General features: G+C 38.8%; 1 protein-coding gene across 3 annotated transcripts in view; it reads left to right on the plus strand.

Annotated features, from left to right (window-relative positions):
- Positions 1-21,399, plus strand: part of susd2 (sushi domain containing 2) — a 41,166-nt gene extending 19,767 nt beyond the window's left edge. For 2 of the 3 annotated variants that reach the window (XM_022664716.2, XM_049470582.1), the window contains 5 exons: positions 46-294; positions 1,986-2,276; positions 6,099-6,275; positions 13,895-13,991; positions 20,018-21,399. In XM_022664716.2, the coding sequence (XP_022520437.2) occupies positions 46-294; positions 1,986-2,276; positions 6,099-6,275; positions 13,895-13,991; positions 20,018-20,078 (875 nt within the window). In that variant the 3' untranslated portion in view covers positions 20,079-21,399. The remainder of the gene's footprint in view (positions 1-45; positions 295-1,985; positions 2,277-6,098; positions 6,276-13,894; positions 13,992-20,017) is intronic. The other variant, XM_049470581.1, reaches the window with a different exon arrangement.
- The last annotated feature ends 222 nt before the right edge of the window (positions 21,400-21,621 follow it).

Genomic DNA, 21,621 nt, shown 5'->3' on the forward strand with positions numbered 1-21,621 from the left:
TCTCTGCAGTAGATCTTCAATAATCTCAGGTTCTCGGGGTTCTAGGTGTGTTCGTGTTTTCGGCCGTTCCTCAGAACGTGACGGTGATGTTCCCCTCTGGAGCCGGCCTGGAGATCAGAAGCAGAGGAGGGGTCATGACCCTGACCGTCCTGCTGCCCCTGGAGTTTAACGACCACACGCTGGGGCTGCTGGGTAAAATGAACGACGACCCGAGCGACGACCTGACCTCCAGCGACGGAGCGACGCTTCCAGCCAGCGCCAGCCCGCAGGACATCTTCACGTTCGGGGCGAGCTGTGAGTCCCGTCTGAGGAACTGATTAGCAGTGATTAGCAGTGATTAACGGTGATTAGCAGTGATTGGCACTGATTAGCAGTGATTAGCAGTGATTAGCTGTGATTAGCAGTGATTAACGGTGATTAGCAGTGATTGGCACTGATTAGCAGTGATTAGCAGTGATTAGCAGTGATTAGCTGTGATTAGCAGTGATTAGCTGTGATTAGCTGTGATTAGCATGGTGGTGGTGTATGAGGTGTTAGTGAGTGTTGAGCTGGTGGTACAGTGAGTGGATCAGATACAGCAGCAGTGCTGCTGAAGTTCTTAAACACGTCCAAAACTCTATTCCAGCAGGATAATGCTTGTCTACTGCATCTCTAGATCTATAGTCTTTATTGTAAATGTATTTTTTACAGATTATAATAAAATCCCGATTTCTGAGATAAATGCTCTGATTTAACAGCTCAATAAACCAGTTTAATCAGATATGATCTGCGTAGCCTCATCACCTTCCATCAATCATCTTACAGCCTCTTTATCTCTTATCAGTTCAATCCAAGGTCCAATCTCCCGTCAGTACTGCTGTTCACACTCAACACTAACACTGAAAATATACTGAAAATATACTGTTAATACATGTACTGTTACACCCTGCTCTCCCACCGCAACCACATCACCACCATCCACCAGCTGCAGCCCGGTAAATACACTGAAAATATACTGAAAATATACTGTTAATACATGTAGTATTACACCCTGCTGTCCCACCGCAACCATATCACCACCATCCACCAGCTGCAGCCCGGTAAATACACTGAAAATATACTGAAAATATACTGTTAATACATGTAGTATTACACCCTGCTCTCCCACCGCAGCCACATCACCACTATCCACCAGCTTCAGCCCGGTAAATACACTGAAAATATACTGAAAATATACTGTTAATACATGTAGTATTACACCCTGCTCTCCCACCGCAGCCACATCACCACTATCCACCAGCTTCAGCCCGGTAAATACACTGAAAATATACTGAAAATATACTGTTAATACATGTACTATTACACCCTGCTAATTCCCCAAATTAATTTCTGAATAATACTATTATTAGAAACGGTTACATTTGAAAAGTATTACTTTTACTATAAACATTGTTACTTTACTTAAATTTAAACTTATACAGCTCTGAAAGAAATGAGTTTTACACTGAAGAATCAATACACTGTAAATATATATACTGTTAATACACTGTAAGAACACTGTAAATACACTGTTAGTACAATGTTAATGTACTGATAATACACTATAAATACATATACTATTAATACATTGTTATTACACTGTAAATACACTGTAAGAACACCTGTTAATACAATGGAAATTCACTGTTAATACACTGATAATACACTGCAAATACATGTACTATTACACCCTGCTGTTCCACCACAGCCACAGCACCACCATCCATCAGCTGCAGCCTAGTAAATACACTGTTAATACACTGAAAATACACTGTGAATAGACTGTAAATACATATACTATTAATACACTGTAAAATATTCTTAATATACTGTCATTACACTGTTAATACACTGTAAATACACTGATAATAAATAAATGATAAATGCTAATATCTGCTTTTACTAAAATATTAAATTATAAATCGATTATTATAAAACTCATCTCTGCTGGTGTTTTTCTCTCTCAGGGGCGATTAGTAACCAGTCCTCCCTGTTCACATACGACTCTCCGCGCCTCCTGAACGAGTATTATTACTCCCCCAAGCATGACCCGTCCTTCATCCCCGTCTTCACCATCACCGAGGACCCGGCGGACCCCCTGCTGCAGCCCACCCTCCTGCTCTGCTCCGGAACCGGAGACTCAGCCGGGGCCCAGTTCTGTAAATACGACGCTCTGACCAGCCGCAGCCTGGAGCTCGCTAACCACACCCTGCTCTCCCACCGCAGCCACATCACCACCATCCACCAGCTGCAGCCCGGTAAATACACTGAAAATATACTGTTAATACACCAAAAATACACTGTACTGTTACACCCTGCTCTCCCACCGCAGCCACATCACCACCATCCACCAGCTGCAGCCCGGTAAATACACTGAAAATATACTGAAAATATACTGTTAATACATGTAGTATTACACCCTGCTGTCACATCACCACCATCCACATTACATTTACATTACATTTATGGTATTTAGCAGACGCCCTTATCCAGAGCGACTTACAACAGTGCTTCAAAGTTACTTAAGATATCCAAAGCTAGTTTGTAGACTAGGATCAAGAGATCCACCAGCTGCAGCCCGGTAAATACACTGAAAATATACTAAAAATATACTGTTAATACATGTACTATTACACCCTGCTCTCCCACCGCAGCCACATCACCACCATCCACCAGCTGCAGCCCGGTAAATACACTGAAAATATACTAAAAATATACTGTTAATACATGTACTATTACACCCTGCTCTCCCACCGCAACCACATCACCACTATCCACCAGCTTCAGCCCGGTAAATACACTGAAAATATACTGAAAATATACTGTTAATACATGTACTATTACACCCTGCTCTCCCACCACAGCCTTATCACCACCATCCATCAGCTGCAGCCCGGTAAATACACTGAAAATACACTGAAAATATACTGTTAATACATGTACTATTACACCCTGCTCTCCCACCGCAGCCACATCACCACCATCCACCAGCTGCAGCTCGGTAAATACACTGAAAATATACTGTTAATACACCAAAAATACACTGTACTATTACACCCTGCTCTCCCACCGCAGCCACATCACCACCATCCACCAGCTGCAGCCCGGTAAATACACTGAAAATACACTGAAAATATACTGTTAATACATGTACTGTTACACCCTGCTCTCCCACCGCAACCACATCACCACCATCCACCAGCTGCAGCCCGGTAAATACACTGAAAATACACTGAAAATATACTGTTAATACATGTACTGTTACACCCTGCTGTCCCACTGCAACCACATCACCACCATCCACCAGCTGCAGCCCGGTAAATACACTGAAAATACACTGAAAATATACTGTTAATACATGTACTGTTACACCCTGCTCTCCCACCGCAGCCACATCACCACCATCCACCAGCTGCAGCCCGGTAAATACACTGAAAATACACTGAAAATATACTGTTAATACATGTACTGTTACACCCTGCTGTCCCACTGCAACCACATCACCACCATCCACCAGCTGCAGCCCGGTAAATACACTGAAAATACACTGAAAATATACTGTTAATACATGTACTGTTACACCCTGCTCTCCCACCGCAGCCACATCACCACCATCCACCAGCTGCAGCCCGGTAAATACACTGAAAATATACTGTTAATACATGTACTGTTACACCCTGCTCTCCCACCGCAGCCACATCACCACCATCCACCAGCTGCAGCCCAGTAAATACACTGAAAATATACTGAAAATATACTGTTAATACATGTAGTATTACACCCTGCTGTCCCACCGCAACCACATCACCACCATCCACCAGCTGCAGCCCGGTAAATACACTGAAAATATACTAAAAATATACTGTTAATACATGTACTATTACACCCTGCTCTCCCACCGCAGCCACATCACCACTATCCACCAGCTTCAGCCCGGTAAATACACTGAAAATATACTGAAAATATACTGTTAATACATGTACTATTACACCCTGCTCTCCCACCACAGCCTTATCACCACCATCCATCAGCTGCAGCCCGGTAAATACACTGAAAATATACTGAAAATATACTGTTAATACATGTACTATTACACCCTGCTCTCCCACCACAGCCTCCACACCACCATCCATCAGCTGCAGCCCGGTAAATACACTGAAAATACACTGAAAATATACTGACAAACTGTAATATTACACCCTGCTCTCCCACCGCAACCACATCACCACCATCCACCAACTGCAGCCTGGTAAATACACTGAAAATATACTGAAAATATACTGATAATACACTGATAATACATTGTTAACACATATACTAATAATACAATAAAAATACATTCTTAATACACTTTTTTACACGTTTAATACATATACTATTAATGCACTTGTAATGCACTGTTAATACACTGCTAATACGTTGAAAAACACATACACTAATCATGCACTGATAATACACTGATATTAAACTGTTAATACCCTGGTAACTTACTGATAATATACTGTTAATACATATACTAATAATACACTGATAATACACTGTAAATACATATACTTTTAATACACTATTAGTACAATTTTAATACACTGTGAATGCACTGATAATACACTTTTTAATACAATTACACTGTGAATATTTTGTAATATACTGTAAATACACTGATAATACACTGATAATATATATATGTTAATACCTAACACCTGTTAATACATATGCTATTAATACACTGATAAAAAACTGCTAATACACTGTTAATACATGTACTATTAATACAATACACACTGTAAATACACTGTTAATACGCTAAACCCAATGAAAACAATGTAAATACACTTTAAATACATTAAACACACTGTAAATGCACAGTAAATATTAAAATACTGTATACGGTAAATACATTATATAACTCTGAATACACTAATTGCATATATGTATAGACACTAAACAAACTGCAAAAAAACTGATAATACACCAAATACGGTTAACACACTACATGCACTGTAGATATACAACACTGTAAAAGCACGGAAAATACAGCAAACATACATCTAAAAAAAAATAAAATACACTTTTAATATACTGTAAATACAATAAACACACAGATATAGGAGTAAAAATATACACCTCCACCATGTGTCAGACTGTTAACCCAGATCATAAAATGTTTTTATCACACTGATAAGATTAGAATTTACAGATCCTGAGAAATCCATTACAGTTCGATACATCTGTGTCCTCTATAACCTTTTATATGAACTCATGTATACTAAAATACTGCAGTCTCAACATCCAATCAGTGACCAGTTCTCACACCTGCTCCTTAAATATACAGATGTTGGACAATGAAACTAAAACACTTGTAATTTTAGTGTGGGAGGTTTTTTTATGGTTTTATGGTTTTTTATGGTGTTCAATCTTTATTAATTGCACATTATTGCACCAGTAAGAGCAGAGTGTGAAGGTTCAATTAGCAGGGTAAGAGCACAGTTCTGCTCTAAATATTGCAATGCACACAACATTATGGGAGACATACCAGAGTTCAAAAGAGGACAAATTGTTGGTGCACGTCTTGCTGGAGCATCTGTGACCAAGACAGCAAGTCTTTGTGATGCATCAAGAGCCACGGTATCCAGGGTAATGTCAGCATACCACCAAGAAGCACCAACCACATCCAACAGGATTAACTGTGGACGCTGTAAGAGGAAGCTGTCTGAAAGGGATGTTCGGGTGCTAACCCGGATTGTATCCAAAAAACATAAAACCACGGCTGATCAAATCACGCAGAATTCAATGTGCACCTCAACTCTCCTGTTTCCACCAGAACTGTCCGTCACCAAAATAGTCCACAACTGTCCAACCCCTGTATGTGTGTATATATATATATATATATATATATATATATATATATATATATATATATATATATATATATATATATATATATATATTTATATATATATATATAAGACATTTAAGTAATTAACTCTTGATGAGTTTAGCACAGCTGTTAACTGAAAGCCTGAATTCCAGGTGACTCTGATTTTCTACACACGGAATAATGGTGATCTTGTGATCTGCAGTGGTGTCGTGTGGATGGCTGAAGCCGCCGAGTCACGGGCGGAAGGAGGGAACTCTGTATCTGAAGGACGCGAAGATCAGCTTCTCCTGTGATGCTGGGTATCGTCTGCACGGCTCTGAGGAACGCGTGTGTCAGGCGGACGGTCGGTGGTCGGGAGACGAGACGCACTGCGTAATGGGTAACATAATTTTTTTTATGTTATAAACATATTAAGGTGCTGATTTTATACAGTGTTTGTAGTTTTCTAGGCAAAATTAAAGAGTTGTTAATGTTGCAAAACAGGGAGACCAGCAGGCGGACGCAAATGCAGATAATACAGTATACATATAATGAACAAAATAAACAAACTGACAAGATAAACATAAATTTAACAAGAAGTAAACAAGGACAGAATACATGGAGACAAGCAACAGATCTCTAACAGACCTGAAAATGTACAAGAACAGACAAGAGACACTGAACAAAGGGGCAATAAATGCACACAGAGAACAGGAACAAGAAACAGGAAACACCCGGGGACAGGTAACAAGGGGGCAGAGTGACAAATTAACACATGGGAGGAACACAGAGGGCCACGTGTAGGAGAGCGCATGGCGAAAAACAGACAGCAACAGGCAGGAGAGAACATAATAAAAATAATGTTTTTAACATATAATATCATATAATTCTTAGAGAATACATTTGTAATATTTGTAGAATGAAGCTAGAATATATTTCAAAAAAATAAAGCTGTTATGTAGTGCCAGTCAAAAGTTTGGACACACCTCTTCTTTTCATTCATTGTTTTTTTTAATTCTCTTTAAAAAACAATTTACATTGTAAATTTAATATTAAAGACTAAATTAAAGTTATACAGGAAAACATGCTGAATTATATAATAATAAACCAGAATAGGTTAAAATTATACTTTAGGTTCTTCTAAATAAGTATCAGATGTATCTTTGAGGACAGATCTGCACACTCTTGGTGAGATTTTAATCTCAGTATCTTAATGAGGGAGAGTCAGTCTTCAGTGCTCCCACCTGTGTTCATTTGTAACTCCGCCCCCTCGTTACCTGTCCTAGGTGTTTTCTGTTTTCTGTCTACTTTCGTATATATTGCCCCTTTGTATCTATGTTTACTGATTGGTTCTTGTATGTTTTACTGTTTAATATATAATTCCATATGTGTCTTTTAATCGTTTTCATGTCTTTAATATCAATCTACAATGTAGAAAATACATTAAAAAAAGATAAACACTGAAGCACTGAATTAAAAGGTGTTCAAACTCCTGAAAATAATATTTAAATCTGTATTAAATCTTAAAATATTGGAATATTTTAAGATTTAAAAAGCTGCAATGCTTCAATAATACGTTCATAATATTTTGAGAATAATTATAGAGTGATGGTTTTATCCAGTATGAATCTGTGTGTGTGTTTTATAGTCTGGCAGGAGTTTAATCAGAAGTTCTCCAGTGTTCGCAGTCAGTGCTCTCAGTGTAATTTCCCATAGAAAACACTAGGTGGAAGTGTTTAATCACATTTATCACTGTTTATCATTGTTCACACACACTGAGTATCACTGTAGACATCCAATTTATTATTACAAAATACTGTGAATTTATTATTAGGTCTTATAGATATTAGAGGAGATTAATTCAATGTATAAAAGATATTTACTTCTAATATTATTCATTGTATAAAACTACCATACTCTGTGTATGAGTATCAGAAGTTGTATTATTTGCAGTCAGCTGCAAGTAAAATTGGTTGGTAATTATTATCATTAGTATTATTAATGTTGTTGTTGTTGTTGTTGTTGTTATTATTATATTAATAAAAATAATAATAATAGTAATAATAATAATAATATAGTATACAGTGATTGCAAACAGAAACACCACAGCAACCAAATTGGAGACTACACCTACCAGTGACCACCTACCAACACCTCAGCAGCATCCTGTGAGACCTTAGTGACCCCTTAGCACTATCATAACAACCACCTGGTATATTGTTGTAAGCACATAACAACACTGTAGCAACCACCTGGTATACCAGCGCAAGCATATAGCAACGCCCTAGCAACCACCTGGTATACCAGAGCAAGCATATAGCAACGCCCTAGCAACCACCTGGTATACCATAGCAAGCATATAGCAACACCATAGCAAACACCTGGTATACCGGAGCAAGCATATAGCAACGCCCTAGCAACCACCTGGTATACCACAGCAAGCACGTAGCAACAGTGTAGCAATCCCCTTGTATACAAGAGCAAGCACATAGCAACACCATACAACCACCTGGTATACAATAGCAAGCACATAACAACACCGTAGCAACCACCTTAAATACCAGAGCAAGCACATAGCAACTCTGTAGCAACCACCTTAAATAACATAGCGACACCATAGCAACCACCTGGTATACCATAGCAAGCACATGGCAATACTGTAGCAACCACCTGGTATACCAGAAAAAGCACATAGCAACACTGTAGCAACCACCTGGTATACCAGAACAAGCACATAGCAACTCCGTAGCAACCACTGGAAATAACATAGCGACACCATAGCAACCACCTGGTATACCATAGCAAGCACATGGCAATACTGTAGCAACCACCTGGTATACAAGAGCAAGCTCATAGCAACTCTGTAGCAACCACCTGAAATAACATAACAACACCATAGGAACCACCTGGTATACCAGAACAAGCACATAACAACACTGTAGCAACCACCTAGTATACCAGAACAAGCACATAGCACTATTGCAATCACTTGGTTTACCTGAGCAAGCACTTGGCAACCACATAGCAACACCAGGTAAACCACCTGCCTGTAAGTGGAATCCAGTGTAGTTATTATAAAAATGACTTGAAACAGAAGTTCAGCCCAGTTCAGTTGTTTTTCACTTTTGTACGAGTTGCTCAGTTTTGCAATGTTTATTTGAGCAGCTTCAGCTTTTAGTTCAGACATTTCTCAACACCATCCAGCCTCACCCTCTCTGCTCCTGTCCTCAGAGAACCTCAGAGATCTCACTAAATCAGGGGGAAGTTCAGAAATCACTGAGTTTATAGAGGCACTGGATCACTGTTTAATTAACGGTTCTCGGTTAAGTGTTCTCCTCCAAGCGTGTTGATCTGCAGTCATGTGATGTGTTTAGCAGCTGATTCAGTTTCTGAATCAGTTTCTCTGATTGTGCTATTTATAGGTTTATGTTTGAGTAAAATGAACATTGTTGTTTTATTCTATAAACTACAGACAACATTTCTCCCATCTTGGCATCATGTTCTCCTCCACCAGTCTTACACACTGCTTTTGGATAACTTTATGCTGCTTTACTCCTGGTGCAAAAATTCCAGCAGTTCAGTTTGGTGGTTTGATGGTTTGTGATCATCCGTCTTGCTCTTGATTATATTCCAGAGGTTTTTAAATATTTTTTATATCTCATTAAGGGGTGTGACATATCATATTGTTTCTTATGCAATAATAAAATTTAATTTTCATTTTGTTGCAGTAGTTTATTCTTGAAATAATTGTTTTAATTTGTTAGTCTCATTATTGCAAAAATGCCATGAAATATCGTAATCTTATTTTAGGGCCATATCGCCCACCCCTATAATATCTCGCCTTAAATATCATGTGATTCATTAGAGATACAAGGTTCCAGGTGTGAATGGGGAGCAGGGCTAGAAAACCTGATTTATTGGGTTCAATTCTCTCATACTGGCCTCTGGCCACCTCATGGCAAAGAACTCTCTGGGGATGTGAGAAACAGAATAGTTGCTCTATCTAAAGATGGTTTATAGGCTGTAAGAAGATTAATAACGCTCTGAAACTGAGATACAGCAGGATGTTCAATATCAAAACACAGTTTTTATCAGTTTTAAATAAAAGTACACAGTTTATATTTATTATTGGTCAGTAAAGGAAGTGTTTAATCGCTTTAACCATCGTTTTACTCTGGTTCTGAGGTCTGTTCTCAATTCTACCTTTTCCGTTTGTGTGTGTGTGTGTGCGGACAGGAGACTTGTTTTGAGGGTGTTTTTAAGCACCGTGTGTGTTGTCATTTGAGAGGAACCACACACACACACTCTACACACACACTACTCACACTCTACACACAAACACACACACACCCATACAGTCTGCAGGACGCATCCGTTCTCAATCTGATCTGGAACGTTTTTCCACCCAACACATACAAACACACACACACACACACACACACACACACTCTTATGCTGGCCACAGCTGCAGGAAGTTATCTGCTCTGACCCTCATCGTTCCTGCAGAACTCAGGGAGGTTAACGGTGTTCTGCGTCTCGCGTTACGGTTGCAACGTTCTGTCCGGTTAAAAAGATGAATATTATAGAAACACTAATAGTTTCGGTTCTGAGATCTGATTGGCTGAGCCATGACTGAAGCTGATCTCAAATAAAGCAGTAAAACATACATTACCAGGGCTGTTTTCCTTAAAGGTCTCTTTACGTAAAAAAAATCCACAGTTTTATATGGTGCTGCACATGAAACTGTTCTTCAGCCTCTATTGTCTGCAGTAGCTAGTAAAAGAAAAGCCTCGGAAATACGAGTTGATCAGAGAGATGTTAGGTAAATGTTATATTCGACATATTATATTAGACATAACACCGGTCAAAGACGACGCCTCGAGTCTGACGTTAAGGGAAGTTTAAGGGTTAACTTTATCTAGCGCTCAGCAACAAAGGTTGTATCTCTTATCTCTCTGTATCTCAAAACATTTTGTTCTTTGAGTTTTAGAGCTGTACAATTGTCTGTGTGGGGGGGAAGACAGGTGCTGCAGTGCTGTTAGCCAATCAGAGGCGATATGTTTGCACGCATGAATATTCATAAGCAAGAGCCAAAATCCTGTCTTTCTTCAGAGACCACTAATCCAGTGATCTAAAGCAGGGCTAAACAGAAACACCTGACTTTTCTTTTTTTTTTTTTACAAAAAAACGGCCTACATAGCATTAATTTATACAAAAGACACCCACTAGACTGTTTAAAATGAATTTTAAAAAGAAGGAATGGGATCTTAAAGGCAAATCTAAAATGATTACAGTTTGACAAATGTATAAAGCAATTGTCTTGTTTATTATCTCTACTAAAAAAAACCTTTATAGAACATTTAAAGATATTTAAATGAAGTCCGCTGTTCCTCTGCATCGCTAATCAGAACCGGATCAGTTTTGTAATCAGTGTCACGCTGCCAATAAGATGGATTTTATAAATATCGGGACGCTCGGGGCTCGTTACTGACGGCGGGACACTGATTACAGCCGAGCCGAGCTCTAATAACCTGCGCTTATGATTACAGCTGATGAGTAGCGGCCTCTCGGATCCGCAGCGGCGGTTCTGCTGCCCGGATCCGTACGGAACGTTTTGTTTCAGTTAGTTCTGGTTCCTGCGCCTGCTGTAACGGAACACTCGTAAAATCATTCCCAGAGTTCTGTTCCTGATCCGGATTTATATGTTTTTATTACATCAGCCTGTTCTGACTTAATCACTGCTGAGATGTTGTACCAGCACTGCACGGTTACAACAGCAGCACATGCAGTACAAGAGCAACTGTCGCAAGCAGTCGCAAATGTTTCAAAACAGAGATGCATGAGCCACAACAGAGGTGCATGCAATACAACTGAGGTGCATGCGCTACAAGAGAGGTGCATGCGCTACAACAGAGGTGCATGCGCTACAACAGAGGTGCATGCGCTACAACAGAGGTGCATGCGCTACAACAGAGGTGCATGCGCTACAACAGAGGCACACACATTGCAACAGAGACGCACACATTGCAACAGAGGTACAGGCACTACAACTGAGGTGCATGTGCTAGAACTGAGGTGCATGCGCTACAGCAGAGGTGCATGCACTACAACTGAGGTGTGTGCACTATGACAGAGGTCCATAAACTGCATCAGTAACGCATGCATTGCAACAGTGGCGCTTGCACAACACTGCAACAGAGTGGTAGCTGCAGAGTCGTAGTGGATACACCTCTGTTGTAACAGAGGTGCATGCGCTACAACAGAGGGGCATGCAGTACAACAGAGGTCAATGAGCTACAACTCGCATCCTTAAACTTCACCAGTAACACATGCATTGCAAAAGTGGCACAGGCACTACGAAAGAGGCACACACCACAACAGTGGTGCATGCAGTTCAATGTACGCAATACAGCCACAATTCATGTTCTGGAACAGCAACGCATGCAGTACAAGAGCAAAGCATGACCAGTAACAGCAGCACATGCAATATAGCAACAGCTAAGAGCAACGCATGCACTGCAGCAATTGCAAATGTTTTACAACATTGCAAGAAAAGTGCATGTACTACAACAGTGGTGCATGTACTGCAACAGCAACATGTGCAGCTGCAACAGCACCACACACAGTACCAAAGTGGCGTACACACAACAGAGGCATACACACCAACTAGTACTGGAGCTATGAAGCTAATGTAGCTAAAATGTTATATAAGCCTAACATGTCATACCCAACCAGTTAGCACTAAGCTATGATGCTATGTTGAGAAAGCTTGAGAATAAATCCATCCACAAAAAACATTTTTAGGTTTCGGGGACACAAAGACAGATTGATCAAAACATTAATTCTACCCACAGAGCGCACTGATTGGTCTAACACTAGAAGAGACCAATCAGGATGCTCTCTGAAACTCACGGTAGTCGGGGAGAAGTGGGATGTCTGGTTGTATTAATGCTTTAATTGAAACATAGCCAATAAAATATATATAAATAAAAACATAAAACGGTGGTGTGGATTAGAATTACAATGCAATGGGAATGAGGGCTCTTAGCCTCTCTCTGTTTTTCTCTCTTCCTCTCATTCTCTCTTTCTCTCTCTCTCTCTCTCTCTCTTTCTCAGTCTGTCTGTATGTCTCTCGCCCTCAGCCCATATGTATCTGAAGCGTATCGGGTCTGAGCGGGATCACAGCACTCACTCCATTAGTGTGTCTGAGTGTAAATAAACAGCATGCATTCCTACACAGTTTATAGGAGAGTGTGTGTGTGTGTGTGTGTGTGTGTGTGTGTGAGAGAGAGAGAGAGAGAGAGAGAGAGAGAGCTGTGGGTCAGATGGAGGGATGCGGGAGGAAATGGAAAGCAGAGTGTATGAAGTTCTATCTGATCAGATTTAATCTTTTAAAATATTCAGTACAGATCCATCTGTCCTGCTGTGTTTGTGTGTTTGTGTGTGTGTGTGTGTGTGTGTTACACAGTAAATTGTACTGTATTTAATATTATTTAATAATAATAGGGCCCTATCTTTTACCCTGCACAAGGCACGTCATGATGCTAATTGCTATCTTACCCCACCAACTTACCCCACCAGTCTATGTTCAGGCCTTCCCTTTGCATTGTTTAAATAGTGGTGGTCTGGAAATAAGGTGTGTTCAGGTAAATTTTAATTTAAAAAATTCTTATAGCACTTCACGCTTCCCTTTGCTGACATGCGGATTTCATTTTCCAGCAGGACTTGGCACACTGCCCACACTGCCAAAAAAAAGTACTAATGGCTCTTATATAATATAATATTCTAATTCATTTTTGGGTTTTCATTGGCTGTGAGCCATAATAAACGTTTAAAATAGATCACTCTGTGTGTGTTATACATCTATATAATATATGAGATTCACTTTTTTTCTGAATTACTGAAATAAAGTACATTTTTTTCAATGGTATTCATTTATTTATTTATTTATTTAGTTTTTCTGAATGTTTTGTATTAAAAAAATACATATATTTATTTGTTTATTTATCTGTTTTGCAGATGATACCTTGGGCATTGTGCTGGGAAGCCTGGGAGCCATACTGGCAGTGGCTATTATGGTCGTAGCGATAGTTGTTTACACCAGAAAGCAGAAAAGGTGAGTGTGATTTTGATTCTTATATAGTTGTATTGTTATAACTTGAGAAATATTTGTCTGATTGGTGAGAAAATTGGTGGACGGCATTGCTATTGGGACACGAGTAGATGACCAAAAGCATGTTCTACTAAAACCAGTGCAACTATGTTAAATATCCATGTTAGTGGTACAGTATTGGCTTGTGTTGACTGATTTACTGAGATATTGATACTGTCCCTCCTACAAAAGTTGGGATATCACAAGATAACACCTCACAGCTTAAACAGGTGTGGGCTTTCCCAAACTTACATACAGTAACACTTCATAATCAATTTAAATATCATTTGGAATATCAGTATATATCAAGAATAGTGTAGATATTCTGGTTAAAGCTGGTTAAAATCAGTCTTCTGATCAGTCTGACAGGATAATAAAGAGGAATTTCTTGATTTAGAGAAGAAAGGGGAAGTGATGTCAGCGGCAGGCCCTGTAGGTAAGGTCGTAAAACTCACCTGTGCAGGTAAACTGCCGCATCACCTGCACCTGCAGCTTCAGAGAGACCATAATCAGCAGCTTCATCCCACTGATCGTAACTGCTGGAGTTAAAATGGTTAATAAACAAAGAACCCTCCGGAAACAGCCGACAGCAGGTATGCTGGACCAGGTGCAAAATATATAATATAAATACTGAGACACCTATATATTACACCTACAGGAGCTTTTATTATATTTATTCTACACCTATAGGCATTAGTGTGGAGTCTGTCCCTGTTTTTTTTAAGTTAGCTACACAGTTGTTGAGTCCCTTTAATCACTTAAATTCTCTTTACTGCATTGTTTGTGTGGGAAAGCTCTTACTTTCACTATTAAACAACATATCCCTGAGTTCTAGTGCTGTTTACCTACCATTTGATTTATTTTAAAAAGATCAGTTTTCTCTGCATTATTGATGCATGACAATCATTTGATTCCTCTGAAACATTAACAGAGATTAACAGAGATCTTTTCTACGACCACAGGATGATCAGGTCTTTCCACATGGTTGTTTAAACAATTAGGAAGCTACTCCCTGCATCAGTTAGATTAGGGTTAAAAAAAACTTGTTGTCAGATGAAACATATTAATCACCCATGCAGTATCTTATTTTTTGCACTATAAGGCGCACTTTCAATAAACGTGTATTTTCATACATAAGGTTCACCGGTTTAAAAGGCACATTATGCGATACTAGTAAGGAACAGGGGTGTTCTTCCTTCTACTGTTTTCCTTCTAATTGGTGGTGGTGGGTGGGGGTAACTAAGTTAAGTAGAGCTAAACTAAGTAAACAACACTGTAATTCTTAAAAAAACATAATTCTTAAAAAAAAAAATAAGAGATCAACTAAAAATGATGAGTTTCTTTGATTTGATTACCGTTAATTAAAAACCTCTGGAATATAATCAAGAGGAAGATGGATGATCACAAGCCATCAAACCACCAAACTGAACTGCTTGAATTTTTGCACCAGGAGTAAAGCAGCATAAAGATATCCAAAAGCAGTGTGTAAGACTGGTGGAGGAGAACATGATGCCAAGATGCATGAAAAGTGTGAAAATGTGCTTTATTTGAGGTCTGAAAGCTCTGCATCTTTTTTGTTGTTTCACACATTTCTCACTTTCTGCAAATTTTCTGGAATTTGGGAGAAACGTTGTTTATAGTTTATAGAATAAAACAACAATGTTCATTTTACTCAAACATAAACCTATAAATAGCAAAATCAGAGAAACTGATTCAGAAACTGAAGTGGTCTTTTTATTTTTACCAGGGCTGTATCTAATTAATACATATAATGTATAACATGTGTTATAAGTGTTAATGGGAGCTTCCATTACTGGATATCCATATTAATGTTCTAGCACTCGTTTTAGCCCCCTCCCCCCTCAGGTGTGAGTTATCTTTAAACTCCTCTACTGTTACCCCTCCTCTCAGGATGAAAGAGGGATGGGGGGGGTTAAAAGCCTCAGTGTGAGATATGACCCCCTGTGGCTGTAACTCTATACTAGAACGTACCTGAGGGCGAGCGGGCCGTAAAACACAGGAGGAGAGAGAGAGACATGCGGTGAGGAGACGAGCTGATTAATGTTTTGACTGAGCTTTTTTTTTTTCTTTATTCGTCCACCCATCAAAAGTCTGGGGACATCTATAGAAGCAGCTTTACATCTATAAGAACGTGTGAAATTGTAATTTTATTTAAAAATAAGATAAAAGTTAGCAGGAACAATAAATTATTGTATATTTAGACTGATATAGGTGATATTTATTGAGCAAAAAGAAGTCGTAGAGGTTCCTAATGGAGTCCTGTGATCAACCAGGATCAAAGGAACACATAAGGAATCATGTAGTAACTTACAAGTGTTAAACAAACCAAAATATATACAGTAAATACTCTGTAAATATACGGTTTCTGAGGCTGGTAACTCTAATGAACTTATCCTGTACATCAGAGGGAACTCTCTTGCTCTTTCCTGGTCCTGATGAGTGCCAGTTCCATCATAGTAAAAGTTATTGTTGGTCTTTGCGGTGACTGCACTTGAGAATGCTTTTAAAGTTATTAAAATTCTTCTTAAAGTCATTTTTTTTATTTAGTTGAGTAGTTGTTGCTTCTCATAATCTGGATTAGAACATTACTCAAATATTCACTATTCACTGTATACCTGTAACTCTACCTCTTCACTACTTTACTTTAACTGATGCTCTCAAACACAAGACATTAAGAGACAAGAAATTCAAGTAATTAACTCTTGATGAGTTCAGCACAGCTGTTAACTGAAAGCCTGTAAACTGAATTCCAGGTGACTCTACCTCATAAAGCTGACTGAGAAAAATGGGAAATGTAGTTGAGTTTAGTATTAATCTGCAATGAGCATTTTAAAATAATGAAGAAAAAAAAACAATGAATTTAAGGTGTTTCCAAACTTTTGATGTGTACTGTAAATGAGTGTGTGTAATGTATGTGCCCGTACATCAGAGACAGACTGTAAGTGGTGTGTGTGTGTGTGTGTGTGTGTTCGTCCCAGACACTCTGGTACTTTCCAGCTATTGGGTTTCCCAGCATGCCTTAGCAAGCCCAGCTCCCTCTTACCACAGCACAGTAAAGTCATTAACACACACACACACACACACACACACACTCACACCCCTATCAGACATTAAAGACCCACATCCCCCCTCTGTCTGAACTCAGACCTGCTTCAATCTGTCCAAAAGTATTGGGACACCTGCTCTTACATGTGTTCTCCTGAAATTAACTGTATTGAATGGCTTTACATTACACTGCTAACAAGTCCAAACGGGTTGCTAAGGTGCTGCTAGGTGGTTACTAAGGTCTGTTCTTTTAAGATAAACTGTATTGAATGGCTAGTTGGTTGCTAAGGTGTAGCTAGGTGGTTGCTAACGTGCTCTTCCATCTGTATTGAACTGTGAACTGTATTGAATGGCTAGGTGATTGCTAAATTGATGCTAGGTGGTTGCTAAGGTGCTTTTCCATCTGTTCTTCAGAAATCAACTGTATTAAATAGCTTTACATTACACTGGTAACAAGTCCAAACGCATTGCTAAGGTGTTGCTAGGTGGTTACTAAGGTGCTCTTCCATCTGTTCTTTTAAAATCAACTGTATTGAATTGCTAGGCGGTTGCTAAGGTGTTGCTAGGTGGTTGCTACGGTGCTATTCCATCTGTTTTTTTATCAACTGTATTGCATGGCTAGTTGGTTGCTAAGGTGATGCTAGGTGGTTGCTAACGTGCTCTTTATCTGTTCTTCTGAAATTAACTGTATTGAATGACTAGGTGGTTGCTAAGGGGATGCTAGGTGGTTGCTAAGGCACTATTCCATCTGTTTTTCTTAAATCAACTGTATTGAATGGTATTACATTAGATGTTGGAACGCTGCTAACATATCCAAAGGGGTTTAGAGGGTGTTTTAAAATCAACTGTATTGAATGGCTAGGTGTTTGCTAAGGTAATGCTAGGTGGTTGCTAAGGTGCTCTTTCATGTGTTCTTCTAAAATCAACAGTATTGAATGGATTTTCATTAGGTGTTTGAACACTGCTAACAAGTCCAAGGTGGTTGCTTAGGTGTTGCTAGATGATTGCTAAGGTGTTGAACATGTGTTTCAAGAGGTTGTTAGGTGTTATGAAAAATGAATGGGGGTGAATGGTGGGATGGGCAATCATAGCGTGCTCCAAAGTATCCCAGTGACGCTATTGGTCGATACCCATAAGGTTGTATCATTAAATGATGCATACCTGCTCATTTTAGAGTTCTCCCCACATCAAAGAACATCAAAGAAAAACTGTAAAATGTAAGAAATGTTCTTTAAAAGTGAAGGTTAACGTTATTTTTATATATGTGTAAAAACGTGTTGCTACACAGTGTACATATATATTTTTTTTATTTTGCGACACAAAAGATACGGTATATTGATGTACATCCAGAAAGGTTACGAAGTATCTAACAAAGTCAGCATGATGGAGGTGTGGCCAGGTGTGGCCAGGTGTGTCCAGGCGTGACCAGGTGTGACCAGGTGTGTGTCGTTGCCAGGTAACATGCTGAGTGTTGTGTTTAGGAGTAATTTGAATATTCCTCGCTCGGTTGTACGGCAGGTTTAGGTCAGCAGTTTTCATGGTGAGATCTGTCGTCAGGGCGATCAGAGGCTGTTTATTTGAGTTAGCACTCGGCGTGACGCTGTTCCCTGTGGTAACGAATGGGAATATGGAGGGTGTGGGTGGTGCGGTGGTTGGTGTGGGTGGTGGGTGGTTGATTGGGCGTGTTGAATATGGTGAGCTTTAATGTTCTGGGCACTTTAGTCTGCGGTATCTCTGAATCAGGAGGCTCTGTTTCACCAACAGGTTTCTGCAGAGTCAGCATGTTTTCTTTTTATCTTGATTTTAATCTAAAACCTATTTTTTGATCCATGAAGATGCAGTTCAGCTCCAGTGAAGCTCTGAAAGTCAGGAAGTGAAAGAGAATCTGCTTTCAAATAATAAAAACTAAAATGTGAAAAGTGCATTTCCTGAACTGCTTCCAGCTTGTGGCATCTCAAGTGATTGCTAGATTGCTGCAAAGTTTTTGCTATGGTTTTGCTAGGTGGTTGCTCAGGTCTTGCTAAGGCAATGCTATGGTGTTGCTAGGTGGTTGCTAGCTGGTTGCTATAGTGGTGCTAGGTGGTTGCTAGCTGGTTGCTATGGTGTTGCTAGGTGGTTGCTATGGTGTTGCTAAGTGCTAATAGTGTTGGGGTGTTGCTAAGTGGTTGCTAGCAGGTTGCTGTGTTATTGCTAGGTGGTTGCTAAGGTTTTGTTAAATGGTTGCTATCTGGATGCAATGGTGGTGTTAAGTGACTGCTGTGGTGTTGATAAGTGGTTGCTAACATGTCCAAGGTGGGTGCTGAGGTGTTGCTGAATCGTTACCAGCTGGTTGCAATGCTGCTGCTAAGTGGCTGCTCTAGGTGATTGCTGAGGTGTTGCTAAACTGTTGCTAGCTGCTTGCAATGGTGTTGCAAAGTGGCTACTATTCTGTTTCTAAGTGCTAACAGTTGCTAACATGTCCAAGGTGGTTGTTGGGATGTTGTTAAATAGTTGCTAGATGGTTGCTTGATGGGTGCTGCTAATTGGCTGCTGTGGTGTTGCTGAGGGGCTGCTGAGGTGTTGCTAAATGGTTTCTACGGTGTCACTAAGCGCATGCTGTAGTGTTGCTGAGTGACTGCTATGGTGCTGGCAAGTGGTTGCTAACATGTCCAAGGTGGTTGCTGAGGTTGTGCTAAATAGTTGTCAGCTGATTGCTATGGTGCTGCTAAGTGGCTGCTGTGGTGCTGCTAAGTGCTTGCTAAAATGTCCAAGATGGTTGCTTAAGGGGTTGCTAAGTTGCTGCTGAGGTGTTGCTAAGTGGTTGATAGGGTGTTGCATATGTGTTCTAAGAGGTGGCTAGGTGTTGTTAACGTTATTTATTATTATTTTTTCGTTTTTAGTATCTGTGTTTATTAATGCTGCTGTATCATTCTGTTTCTCTGCAGGGAGAGGATGAAGGAGAGGGAGGATACCGTGGTGTTCCAGCCCCACACTGTCAGTATCTGAGCCTCAACCAATCAGGAACAGACACTCCGTCCCTGCGGACTTAACCCCGCCCTGCACTGAAATCAGCACCAAAAAAAGTTTTAATTATTTTTATTTTATTTACACATTTTACCAAACGTCCCCCTCCACTGTTCAACACTGGCCACACCCACCCGCCATACACACTATGTTGGACTTTAGCCACTTATTTAGCCAATTTTTAAATTTTATTTAATAGTTAATTCTAAACTTTAATCCAAAGTACTTCAAATACTCACCAAAATATGCAAGTTTAAAATGCTTTAATCAATATTTCTATTATTATAAATAATAAAAAAACATCTAGTATGATTGGGGATCCTTTTATTGAAATTTATGTTCAAATTTCATACCAGATGGTGAATTGTAGTCTTTTTAATAGATTTATCAATAATTAATAAATCTTAGGAATATTATATTTCTGTAAAATGTATAGAAAAAAACATAGTTGTATAGAGTTTAAATACTTAAATACCTAAAAATGACTAAGTAAGACATTTTTAGGAAATGTTATTAAGGTAATATTATGATACTTAAGGCACTGAAAATCACAATTACTGTATTCACTCCCAAAAATTGTAGTGATTAGCACTTTAGTATCTGAAAGTCTTGCCTTCAAAACTCTAGTGTTTTAAAATGAATACTTTTATGAATATGAGCTCTGTGCACTGGATTGGAATAAATAATAAGTATATATATTTTAAAAGTCTGTTTTTAAATAACAAACTTTATTTTAAGAATTTTATCACCAACATTTAAAAGTCCTCAAATTCTAAGCTTTTGCTTTGCTTTTAAGTTCCAAATGTGAAAGTTTTTAACTCTTCAACTTCTTTAAATTCTAAACTTTTCAATTCTTAGTTTGTTTGTTTTTTCAAATCCAAAAATGTGAAAGTCTTTGATTCTAAGGCATTTTTAAGCTTTTAAAAATGTTGAAATCTTTTTTTTCTTATAAGCTGTAGAGTGTTATTGTCCAGAATGTCCTGTAGAATATGAGGCTTTGTAATTTTAAAAATTCTTAAATGCCAAATTGTAAAAGGTGCTACATTTTAGTTCTATATTTTTTAGCGTAAAATCTCAAACTCTAGAATTCTTTACTCCAGAAGATTTCAGATCTGTAAATCTAGATTGAAGAGATTGAAGAGATTTATGTGTTTTTGGAAAAATATGTGAAGTAATGTTTGTTTGTTTCATTGTGTATATGTGTATGTCCTGTTTTTGTGTTTTTTTGTAATTCTTTCTGAATTTAATTTGAAGAAACTATTAGAACATATAACAAACAAGCCAATAAAATGTTTTCAGCCTGTTTCATTGTTTAGAATTTCCCATTATTCCATAAAATGATGACTATATTATTCTATTAGCTCCAGTCCAAAGGTCACTGACACAATCCAAAGTTTTGTATTTAGTCTGATTTGTTTTGTCCATTCACATTATGATGCTCATTGCTATCTTACACCCAGCCAACAGTCTATTTTCACACCTTCCGCCTGCCTTGTTTAAATAGAATCAGTACTTCTGAATATAT

Source organism: Astyanax mexicanus, chromosome 22, assembly GCF_023375975.1.
Source record: "Astyanax mexicanus isolate ESR-SI-001 chromosome 22, AstMex3_surface, whole genome shotgun sequence".
Lineage (NCBI taxonomy): Eukaryota > Metazoa > Chordata > Actinopteri > Characiformes > Acestrorhamphidae > Astyanax > Astyanax mexicanus.